General features: G+C 32.8%; 1 protein-coding gene across 1 annotated transcript; it reads left to right on the plus strand.

Annotated features, from left to right (window-relative positions):
* Positions 1–265: 265 nt before the first annotated feature.
* On the plus strand, positions 266–10,369 carry LOC139424812 (calcium homeostasis modulator protein 6-like; the record flags this gene model as incomplete). The annotated part of the gene is given in 5 exon segments (XM_071187088.1): positions 266–566; positions 3,398–3,560; positions 4,150–4,304; positions 6,478–6,581; positions 9,778–10,369. Coding segments are annotated over 5 exon segments (981 nt in total). The 3' UTR covers positions 10,105–10,369.
* Between the last annotated feature and the right edge of the window lie 2,631 nt (positions 10,370–13,000).

The following is a 13,000-nucleotide window of genomic DNA, read 5'->3' on the forward strand; positions in this document are numbered from 1 at the left end:
TGTTTAATCATCTTTTTAGCGAAAATTTGTCTGAGTTTTGTGTTTTTCAGGGTTTTTTTTCTAATAATATTTAAAAATCCTAGTTATGAAAATATTTATTTTTAATTTATTCTTCATGCTTAGATTAACTTCGATGTTTCAGATTAAGAAAATTTTAAGATTTCGATCGATTATGAAAAATCTGAAAATTTTCCTAATTTTAAACACCAGTAGTGCATAATAAATAAGTGTTTTAATCTGCATCCATTATTTTTTTTGGTACAAAAAAAAATAATATTTTTCTTATTTTCATAGTATTCTGAGCTAACGAGAAGACTTTTTGGGAAGGCAAAAAATGGGAATAGAAACTATTTGGAAAAAAGTAGCATCAATCTCAAGGAGTTTTTCGAGTATTTTTGAAACACATCTTGTTACAATCGCGAATGTAATTGGTGTGGTTCTTGCATTTGTGGCGGAGTGGTTCATCGAAGAAAATAGAATTTTTTCCTGTCCCTGCATTAAAGAATTAGCATACGCTTATGGTCTCTCTTTCATCTTAGGAGGTTTTTTTCTTTTTTGGTTCCTGGGTAATATACTTTTTTTCTTACTCAATAAGCCTTAATTTTACTCTTTGGTTTCATTCTCTTATCTATTTTTAGAATGCATACGACCGAGATATTATTACCTCTCTATATTTTAACCGTCGTTGAACAGCCGACCCAATATTCGGGTTTACGACTGCTAGTGGTCAACTACGTAGCCTTACAATTTTGAACCCAATCCAAAAGACAAAGGAACTCCTGGAAACGATAAATTTAAACTATATGTATCATCTTAGTGTGAAGAATTATTTGGACTTCAGAGCGGATAAATGACTTAAAAATGTCTTAAACTTATGAAACTTTTTTTATAATAGCCCATTTGGAGACATTTTTCCACCTAAAAGAAAATTATCAAAATCACTGCATATCAGTATTAGAATTTAAGAGCGCTTCTATAATATTTCTATTTAATTTGGAAATAAAGTTCTGGTCCATAAGAGAAAACGTTTAAAGTTTATGATTGTTTACGCATGCCTAGGTATACCAACACCAGCTATGATTTGCCGTTGCATGCGATTATAAAGGGTTGAAAAAAAGAGCAACAATTCCGGTGTCATTTTGAACTCATAATAAGAAAATTAAAAAAAAATCCAACTAGAACTTCATGAAAACTGAAAGTCAAGGCTCACGGCCAAAGAATATATAAGTGGAACACACATTATATATTCTTCGGCAAGATGACAAGTCAACTTCTTTCTCCATGAGTGACGAAAACAAAGACTTCATTGAGGTCCGGAAAACGTTCCAATATTGCTCAAGTGCCACATCTAAGACTCCCCGTTGCAGTATCACAACGACATTTTCACAGAAAGTACACTGAAGAGCCAAAAAAACTGGTATACCTGCCTAATATCGTGTAGGGACCCCGCGATTTCGCAGAAGTGCCGCAACACGACGTGGCATAGATTCGATCAATGTGTGAAGTAGTGCTGGAGATAATTGACACCATGAATCCTGCAGGGCTATCCATAAACCAGTGGGAGTAAGAGGGGGTGAGGATATCTTCTGAACATCACGTTGCAAGGCATCCCAAATATGCTCAATAATGTTCATGTCTGAGGATTTTGGTGGCCAGCGGCACTCTTCTGAATTTAGACACTTCTGTTTTCCACCAAAATCCCCAGACATGAACATTATTGAACATATTTGGGATGCCTTGCAACGTGATGTTCAGAAGATATCGTCACCCCCTCTTACTGTCGCGTTGCGGCACTTCTGCGTGCTCGCGGGGGCCCTATACGATATTAGGCAGGTATACCAGTTTTTTTGGCTCTTCAATGTAAGAGTTCTTGCAGAAAGAATTTTCTTTTGAAAAATAAAAAATTTTTGTTTTCTTTTCCATAGAAATTCTCGCAATATTCGTATCCTGCATTTCGATAATCACTTTTTGACGCGCTCAATGCCCCCAGCAAAATCGCTTTATGCCCCTAGTATGTTAAAACGATGTAATATTTCGATTGTATTTTCGTCAGTTATTAATATTGATTTAAACTTGGTTTTTAAATATCCCGATATATTTCGAGCAATTTAAAATATTCGAATTGTGCATTTGAGTATTGACTTTTTAAGGAAATGATTCTATCGGATTTTTGGCAGTTATTGCTATTGATTTCTCCATAGTTTCTAAATCCGATATTTTTTGCGCAATATTATTTATAAAAAACAACCTAATCTTGAAACGAAATTAAGTAATCCATTTTTAAACTAAATTTAAATTTAATAATTAAAATAAATTTTTTAATTAAATTTAATAATCCGAAATTAAGTAATCCATCCACATTTAAGTAATCCATTTTTGAGAAATCCAATTCACGTGATTTCATAATCAATCTTTTTTTCAGCAATTACTACTGACTATATAATTTTTAATTATTATATTTTTTTTTTTACTTTGCTGTGATGAATATTTACAAAATGCGAAGAAAGAAATAATTTGTGCTTTTCCCCTCCCCAACTAAATGCGAGAAAATCACCCAACATGTTAGAATAAAAAAATTATCGCGTGTTCAATTAAAAAAATATATACAGTCTCCCCCCACCCCCGACCTCAGAATCTCGAAAAAATTCTGCCACAGGGCTAAGACTTTTGTTTAACACACACATTACACGTTTTCTACTTATAGTACGACAGCAGTTTTTGACAGAAGCTCAGATACACACTTTACATCGATGCCTCCTAAGATTGCGTTACTTTTTATAAACACACCCGGAGTATTTCAACAGCAGCTGCGAAAACTCTTTCGACTTCTAAAACTACCTGCAATGAAAGTGTTTAGTAAATGAGTTATCTTAAAAAATTCAATAATAAAAATACGTTTCTTAATTTTACTTTGTAGCTGGCGTTGAACTGTCGACTCAATATTTTGGGTTTACGACTACTAACGTTCAAATCCGTAGCCTTTGAACTCAATCCAGAAGACAAGATAACTCCTGGATCAAGAATAGGGAGAAATTTGCCTTCGAGGAGGATTTTTTGATGGAACCTACCACATTTGCGTTACATGGAAAGGAAAGCCACGAAAATCTATAGCCTGATGACAAGGGGACTCTATTGGAAGGCGAACTCTCTATCCCCTGAGCAATCGCGGCTGAATGAAAATATATTGGAAGTAAATCTTGGAGATAGTGGTGGATTGTTCGTGATTTTATTAAGCGCCCTCTAATGGCTAATTTTTTTTAACTACATTTACGACGTGGAGGAGTATGATTTTTTTTCTGGATCGCTTGTGTTGATTTTTCATTTTGGCCATCTTATTCTGAAGCACTCTGCATCTTTTCAAGATGCTATATTGAATTAAACTATCGATTTTTTTCAGGTCTTATAGTTTACTCAGATACATGGAGAGCTTGTCATGGTTGTTGTCGTAGGACTCCGAGTATAAGTGTCTTTAGCAGTTGTTTTATTTCCTTCATCACTGTTTGTTCTAAAGCACTGATTGTTCCTCTCGCTTGGGTCTTTGCGCTAGCTTTGGATGGCGAGTAAGTTAAATAGCCTTTTCTATATTGTAAAATAATTAAACAGAAATGAAAACAGCAGGTAGAGGGTTCAAAATATTTTTGAGATTTGGTAAATAACATGGGCCTCTCAGTGGCCCGATTTTTGAGGAGCTAAATATTGAAGTTAGCAGTCACATATAAGAAGAAAAAAAATTTAATGTGCTAAATATCTTCAAAAATATTAACACTTTCTACATTTTAACTAAAAATAATTTAAATCAATTATAATTTATGATTATTTTTTATTATTGTCTGATATATTTAAGGAGAATTTCAAAGATTTCTAATTACTGTCACCTACATGGTAAATAAGGGAAAGTTTGGAGAACTATTGTTATGGAGTTGCCAAAAGAAAGGTTGAAAAACCCATGTTTAGAATGTTTCTTTAGCAGCTCCATCTGTTGACAAACATTGAAAGCAGTTAACTTGGTTACAAAATAATTTTCTGGTTGCGTAAGTTGAATGCAGTAAATATTACGCTTCTATGCATTATTATTTTTCTTTAATTTAGTTTTTAAATTGTTGATAACCTTTAAGACACTTAATAATATCAATTTACAAATTTATTTAGCTATTATGCGTGCATGATGGCACCATCAGATAAGCGCATGAAGGCACCATCAGATACGTGCATGGAAGAGAGTGACGATTATAAAAAGCTTAAGAAAGAATCGCAAATGTATGGTTTGTGGGCTTTGTGTGGACTCCTTGCTGTAGTTTGCATTTGTGAGTATTTTAATTATTTTGCCGAAGAACACTACTTTTTATGTAAAGCATTTTACTTAAAATATATTAGCCCATTGGAGACCAGTTAGGTCATTGTCATCAACTCATCATGTAGCTTGCATTGTGGTAATATGGTACTTAAATAAGTAACAAAAATAATCATCATCATCATATCTGGCTAGACAGCCCAGGGTGGGAAAGTGCCTTCCTTTGAAATCGAATCCACTTCTCTCTACTTTTGACACTTGTTCGCCAGTTTTTCTCCTTTAGAGTAAGGCAGTGTTTCCCAAACTTATGACTTTTGCGTACCCTTCCTAAATTTTTCGTTACGCTGTCTACCACTAATAAAAAATGAATGTATTTTTTACTATAAAAAATTGCACGAAAGTTAAAAATCACAACTGGCTGTTGACACCAATAATTATTAACTGTTCACTCTGCAAAAAATAGCCAAAAGAAAAATACGTACTCGTAAATTTTCATGGCTAGCTTTGTTTTTAAATTAAATTTTTTGAAATTTTCGTTTGTAGCAAGTTATTTCTCATAAGAACGCGTACCCTCTCTAAACTGTTCCCGTATCGCCGGGGGTACGCGTACCACACTTTGGGAAACACTGGAGTAAGGAAATCAGTCTCAACTAAATTCAGCCATCTCAGCCTGGGTCTACCTCTTTTCCTGTTTGTTAGGGGTTTGTGTAATAGGATTTTCTTTAAATTTGAGTCATCATTCCTTCTGAAAATGTGAGCTGCCCAGTTCATTCGATTTATTTTAATGAATTTCGCAATATCTGGCTCTCTGTAGATTTTATACAGTTCAGTATTATATCGTCTTCTCCAGGAATTATTTATTTTTATCCCACCAAGGATGGTCCTCAAAATTTTTCACTCAAAAATGGCAATTTTATTTTCACCAGCTTGAGTTAGATTCCAGGTCACAGAGCCATAAGTAAGTATTGGCCTAATTAATGTTTTATAGAGTAAAAGTTTTGTATTTTTTGATAAAAGAGAGGATTTGAAAAAACGCTTTAAACCATAAAAAGTTTTATTTGAACAAATTAGACGACTCCGAATCTCATTGTCTATGTTATTGTCGGCAGTAACTATTGAACCAAGGTAAGTAAAATTCTGAACAGTCTGAAACCTGTGGGAACCTATCTCCAGATAGGATTCACATTTTTTTTTTCTGTTCTAGTGAACAAAAATAATAATGATATCTTAATTGCGACAGTAATGCAATCTAAATGTTAATAAAAAAAATCTAAGTTTTCTTCTTTTTTTTAACGTTGTGAAAGTATTTCATGGTACCATGCGCAAAATAAGGAACTTAATGCTTCAATCTTAAGGGCGTCCGCTCGCTCGATCGGGAGAAAAAACTACCCTATGTTATTCTATGGAGATTGTTCTATTCTATTCTATGGAGAAAATAACGTTCTGTTTTTTTTTTTTTGGAATTGAGAGAAAATAAAAATATCTTTATTAATATGTCGTTAGTTAAATGAATTTTTAGTTAGTGATTACCATAAGTTGTTATGGTAGCCGCTTGAGATTGCATTTTTTGAGCTTGTTCGTTTTTTTGTTAGTTAGTGGAAAAGAAACAAAATGCCTCTGAGTTTATATTTATTTATTTTTGAACATTACTATATTTATATTTACGCCATTTTTCGTCATAGCATGTTTCGAGTTTTATTGAAACAGCTAGTATTACAATTTTGTAAATAGAACAGTAAAATAAATCATTTTGAGTGTTTTAAGTTGTTTATGGAATAATCAAATACACTGACGTCATTAACTAATTCTGATTCATTAACTAATTCTGAAGTGCAAAACGTGTGCAAAAATTGCAAAAATTAAACTTTACTATTAATTTTTACTAAAATCATTACCTGAGCTCTTCGGAAAAAATTACTAAACTTTCTGGTGTTCCCATAGAGCCAGAAACATGGTTAATTTGACCATGTTCTGGTAGTCTTGACCACACTTTATTTTTCAGTCTGAAACATATAAATTGTTACATAATTTTATGTACGTAGATTTAAATGACAAAATACAAAATTTTAACGAAATCGATCGAAATTGGACGGATAAATTTCAGAACATCAAATGTTGAGTTTCCTGATATTGGAGCATCTTCTATTCTTTTGTTATCTGTAAGTTCTTTCCTTTTATATTTATAGTCCGAGGCATTGCGGCATGTTGCAATAGTGACAGCTATTTGCACTACACCTTCTCAAAAGCGTACAGAAAAGTTGAAGAAGAGGCTCTCTTTAACAGCAAATCTGTAAGTACTTTATTTATTCGTATTGTCCAATGGAAGAAAATTGAAGAGAAATTACGACATTTATCCATTTAAAATTACGCGTTTGATTTCTAAAAAAAAATTTCTCGATATTATCTTCTATTTCACAAGTTTTTTAAGAATCCAATGTCTAATTTTTGCACTTAGAAATTTTGGAGCTGCTATCTTAATTGTTATCAGGTTGAACCATATTATTGTGCAAATTATTTGAATGTTCATCTTTAAAGTTAAAACCCAGATAATGTAGCATCACTCTTCCTTGTGAACTTTGTGCCTCTTTCGATTCTGATTGGCTATCACCTGTCACATGGGCAAACTGTCGCCATTTTGTTGACTAGTTTAAAAGGCGAAAAAGTATCATTACGCTCGAAGCATTCATCGGGATCGGTGAGCGGCTGAGAACAGGGGACTTAGACCTTTAGTAAATACATATAGGTAAAAAAATTTACGAATCAACATATTTTCAAAAATGATCTGAACCAAAAACAGATAGGTTTTTTATTGCATCAGAGAANCAAAATCAATACAAATTCAAAATAAATATTTGTTTACGTTATTAATGCATGCGCAATGAGAGATAATGTCTGTGTTGGACCGACTGCTCACGTTGAGCTAACAAAGAAGTATTTTCTTGGCGTCAGCTCTACGTCAACTTTCCGCTGACGCTCAGATAAGGCGCTTGTCCTAAGAAACCAGACCTTTAATTGTCATCAGATTGAACCATATTATTGTGCAAATTATTTGATTGCACATTGTGAGACATTTTATCCTTCGGTGCGTTTACTGAACTCCTCTTAATGATGACCATGGACTTGCTGGTGTAGCTTATTTATTTCATTAATCTGGATTACATAATTATTTAAAATAAAATTAAAAATAAAATAAGTTACAAAAATAGACATGAACTGTTGAATATAATATTTCGGAGCACTACTACTCCCTTTTCGCTCATGCTTTCTCTATCATAGTTCAGCTAAAATTCAACTCTTCTGCGTTCAAACTAATCTGATCTAAAAAAATTCTTTCTCATAAGAAAAAGTCCTTTGCTCCACCCCCAATGGGACGACACTTCCAGTGTTCTTCACCCTCTGACCCTCAGGTCAAGGAGTCAATAGAATGCGTGGGAGATGAATCAGGATCCGGACACACATCTTTTTAAACTTAAAGCCCTGGCTAGATAATGTAGCTTCACTTTTTTTCTTGCGATCTTTGTGCTGCTTTCGATTTTGATTGGCTGTCACCTATCACATGGGTAAACTGCCGTTATTTTGTTGGCTAGTTTAAACGGTGCTGGAAGCATTCATCGGGATCGGTGAGCGGTTGAGAACAGGGGGCTTAGACCTTTACTAAATACATATAGGTAAAAAAATTTACGAATCAACATGTTTTCAAAAATGATCTGAACCAAAAACAGATAGGTTTTTTATTGCATCAGAGAAAATGAGTCAAAATTGGTTCGTATTAAAATGATTACTTCCCGCGAAATAATTTTACCTTGACCATAGTTGGTCTCAAACTTATGTCAATATGTGTCCTATGTGAACATGCTCCGAGAGACCAATGCTGGGATGTTTAGATATCGGTCTTATATAGGGCCAATATCGGCCTTCATGGGGCCTATATTTGCAGAATAATGAATATAAAATATCAGGTGAATTTGGCAATTCTACATAGAACCGATATTGGTTGTAAAGTGACTATAAAATGTCGGGGGAATGGGACAATTCTATATAAGGGTTATATTGGAAAATAACGGTCCTTTGAACCCTTATTGAGCCAAGGTTCATGGTTATTGGTCCTATGAGTGCCCAAGTTATTTTGCTGCTAGGGTTAATTTGATTAAAAACTAAAGTTATTTGGACTAATAAAAGTTTCTTAAATTTACCCAAATTCCAATGCTCAGTTTTGATTTTTTTTCACGTGTTGGATTGAGCTTGTAATCAGGGTTGCCACTCCACATGGAGAATTCGGAAAACCTAGAAAATACAGGGAATTTAACAATTACCTAAGAAAACAGGGGAAAGACAGGGAATTTTGAGTCTTTCTTTATAAACTGGAAAAATTTTATGCGTGGAAATAATATTTAGAAATTTGAAATAAGATTATCGTTTGCTTTCTAAAAAATGTGAGGTCGAGTTTTATATGTCTTAGAATTAATTTTGAAACGAACTTTAATAACTTTACTTATATAAATTTTTTAATGTATGCGCAATGTATGTGTATATTATAATTACATACATGCGTACATTTAAATATATTATATTTAAATGTTCGCGTGTATTTATACATTATTTGTAATTATGTACATGTATACGTTGCATGCACATACGTACATTGTGCATATAACGATTTTTTTGTATATACATGCATTACATCCGCATAAGTATTTAAAAAGTATGTAGTTATACAAGTACATACGTACGTTGTACATAAGTACATACGTTGCGTGTACGCAACACATGCTATTATCGCAAATTTATACAATGTATGTACTTAAGCACATAAATGCATGCATACGTATAGAAAGCAATGCATCAACTTGAAGAAGATGCGACCAATTTGGTAACCAGAAACATATTTTTGCTTAAATTTTATGTCTATCCATAGTATCATAACAACGAAGTATATATTTTTATACTTAATTAAGTCGGTCATAAATTATAATAATTATTTTTCTTTAAAGAATTATATTTTTGAAGCATTAGAGTTTTATTTAAACAAAAATGAAAAAAATCGCTGTAAATTTATACTAATCAATGTGATAATTGGGTTCTTGCGACTCAAGAAGGGAAGTGATTATGCCTAACCATATGATGCGTCGTACCTGGTTTGCTTTTGAATCGAGAAATGCCACGATTTACCTACGATAACGTCACTTGCAGGTATTCAATTGAAATATATTTTTAAAAAAATAAAGAAATAAACAAATGTCTGGAAGTTAAATTTATGTTTGAATGTCAACATAAATTCATCAGTATTCCTAAGAATATAAGCTGCAAAGGTCGTAAAATTTATGTAATAAAATATATTAATCTGCCATTGTGGAGCTTATTGATAAATTATTCTAATAAAAACTTAGAATGTAAAAAAAGATACATTAGCTTTTCTTTTAGTACCTATCATTTATTAAAGCCAGTTTGCTTATCATTGTTATAGTAAGCCTTTATTTTTGTTTTAGGAAATAGTAGACGCTCTAGCAAGAGAAGTAGTAGAATATTTCTTGCAGAAAAATGATTTGACGGCAGAAGATTGGACTACAGCAACAAAGAATGAGGAGCTTGGGACATTTTTTTCCCCTCTTCACAAGTTCGTTAAGAAGGACCAAATTGCAAACCAATCTTCGGAAAGATCAGCTGCACGAAACCCACCGGATGGACAAAACCCATCGAATGCACAAAATCCACCGGATGGACAAAACCCACCGGATGGACAAAACCCATCGAATGCACAAAACCCATCAAATTCACAAAACCCACCGGATGGACAAAACCCATCTAACGAGTAAAACCTAGGGGGTTTTACTCGGTTTTTCTAAAATTGATTTATTTTTTATCCTCTGTTATATTGAAGACTTATTCTATTGAATTATATATGTAGTCCAGCCTATAAAGATGAACCTATGGTGAAAAAAATTGTCTGGTTGCTGGCTAGATTTGACTGTATGGTCATTGATTCGTATGACAGTGACTTTAATTCGCTGTCTAAGCAAGAAAAAAAAAATTTTTTTTTTTCCGATTAAAATATGAATAAAAAGTAATCCTGCGTTAAAATAAGTTTCAAATGTGTGGTGTATTTTGTATTGTGATGTCATAAGAAACTTTTTTCAGACTTTTGCACCAATTTATTTGTATTAATTTATTAATTACACTTTAATTACCTAAATGTTAAGTTAATTCATGAAATTAAACGTAATTATTAATGCATTAAAATAAACTTTTTTTTAAAATAAGGTACTTATCCCTGCCCTCTTTTTTGAAGAAAAAAAAAGCAATAAGACATGAAAACCCAGAAAAGCCCATCGAACCTGTGGAACCATCGGGAATCGAACCTGCTACCACCATACTGATTTCTTGAAATAATATAAAGATTTAGATCACATGGAGTTAGTTTCAGAATCTAACGTGGCTACTAATTGTTGCGATTTGCCTAACCATGGTGTTTAACGTCTACTCAAAAATTCTAGCAAGCTTCCCGAAAAATTCCCACAGAATCCAGCTCATGCACAAACGGACGACCCACAAGAATTTCATCAAACATGTAAAAGGATTGGTGCTTTCATACGCCTTCGGAATGACGGTAAGCCGAAATGCAACGCGTTTGAATGATTTGTGAAAACGTTGAATTGAACAATGTGAAAACCACACTTTTGCATATTACGTGGCGAAAATCAACATGGTAAAGAAAAATAAAATTTCATTTTTGAAAAGGGAAAATTAAGCACTTTTTTTAAAAAAAAAACACCCAATAAAGAAAGCACCTTTATGAGCTTTTAAAAAACGAAAATCGAAAATAAACACTTTTTAAAAACGCTACCCATCCTGTATTATTATTAATTAAAAATTTCACAGCCATTACCACATTTGTCATTAATTTGCTTTTGATAACCAATGATCTATGGATGAACAAAACAAAAGACTTTGGATTTACTACTCAATATGAAACACAAACTTCTTTTTTTAACTACACTTCATATACAGGGGTTGAACAAAACACTTCTGTGCTCACCCACTTTTTGATCTTAGTGGATCATTTCATGAATTTAGAACTGTTTACGTTAGGTGATTTCTCATACATATCAATGCAGCTTAAAGCTTTCAAAGGTTTGAAAATCCAACAGTACAAACGAAAAAAAGGTGTTTTTGAACAACCTACGAGAAAAATTTATAGCAATAGGTTAATAACTTTATAACAGTTATTTCAGTTATTCGATGCAATAAGTACGCAAAATTTCGTTAACTTAAATTAAAAGTTTATGAGATATGGACAATTTATAAGAAATTAATTTTTTCGTCTTGCGTTTTTTTTACGATAACTTTAAAAACATTCAATAAAATTAAATAAAACTAGGAGGCTTCGCCCCCTGCTCGCTGGCGCTCTCCAACCATCACGTAACTCTAATGCCCATTACCTCACAAAAAGCAGAGCTCCAATGTCCAGTTAAATTTCTGTTTGGTGGTTTCGAAACCAGGGTGGTTGTAAGTGGTTTTAAGACCGTATAATTTCGCGTTCATAATTTTTTGTTTGTAACCATACTAGTTATAAGCGATTTCAAAACTGTAAAGATAAAAAATGCTGTCTGCCGCAAATTTTACGGATAATTGGATGAACAGTTTACTGCCATTATTTTACCATAATTTTAGAAGGAAAATTCTAATATTGTGTGCTTTACCGTATGGGATCACATTCATAAATCGTATCACGCTTAGAAGAGAAAGAAGGAGTTCACGGTATAGGGACAGTTTGTGACAAGGTCGTGGGACAGGATAATAAGAAATGTGACAACACACATTTTGAAATCGGTACATTACATATTTTCGTTATTTATATTTTTCATCATTACCCTCAACAAGCTACACAATCATTACTATTGCTATGCTCGCAAATGTTACTAAAACGCATAGTTGCAGTTTAAAAATAGAATTTGAAATGTGATTTAGGATAAAGGGTGCAGTTTCTTAACTACAAGTATTATTAGTGTAATCTAGAGTTACATGTAGCGAGGGAGGCATGATGAAATGTGGTACTTTGTGACAAAGAGAAGTGGGTAAAAAATATCGAAAAAAGTGTAACATAATTTGTGGATGCCTCTGTCTTTAAACCTAGTTAATCAAATCAAAATATTTTTCCAATCTCGTATTATCTAGTAAGGACTTAACATTTAAGAAAAGAAATTATTGCTAATTACACACAAAAAGTAATTTTTAATTATTTCTTTATTTAGTTAAATAATGATCGAATAAACTTCCTCAATACATATCAACTTTTTTTGTTTTAAAACATATTTCATTTTAAAAATTTGATGTGAGTGAAGAATTTTGACCAGACTAGAAAGAAACTTTATTATGTGATTGCATGGATGATCTTCGAAAACTTATAGTAATGACTGAGAAGAAGACATCTACAAACTTTTCGCATGTAAAAACCGTCTGAAAATAACGAAGGAGCTTAAAGGAGACCAGGATCTGGATGATCTCTCATCTAAGCATAGAATATCATGTTTAGCACAAAAAAGGGATCATCGGATATCTGAACATTTTGCAAAAGTTCCTTACCCACTATGGAAACACTTTACCCTAAAAATTTTATGTTACACTGAAAAAAGAAGGGGAAAAAAAGCTAGATTTTACGTTTAAGACAAACCACAAAATGGCTGAATGATAATGGTATACTTTAAAGTGGCC

The sequence above is a fragment of the Parasteatoda tepidariorum genome, chromosome 10, assembly GCF_043381705.1.
Source record: "Parasteatoda tepidariorum isolate YZ-2023 chromosome 10, CAS_Ptep_4.0, whole genome shotgun sequence".
NCBI classification, from domain to species: domain Eukaryota; kingdom Metazoa; phylum Arthropoda; class Arachnida; order Araneae; family Theridiidae; genus Parasteatoda; species Parasteatoda tepidariorum.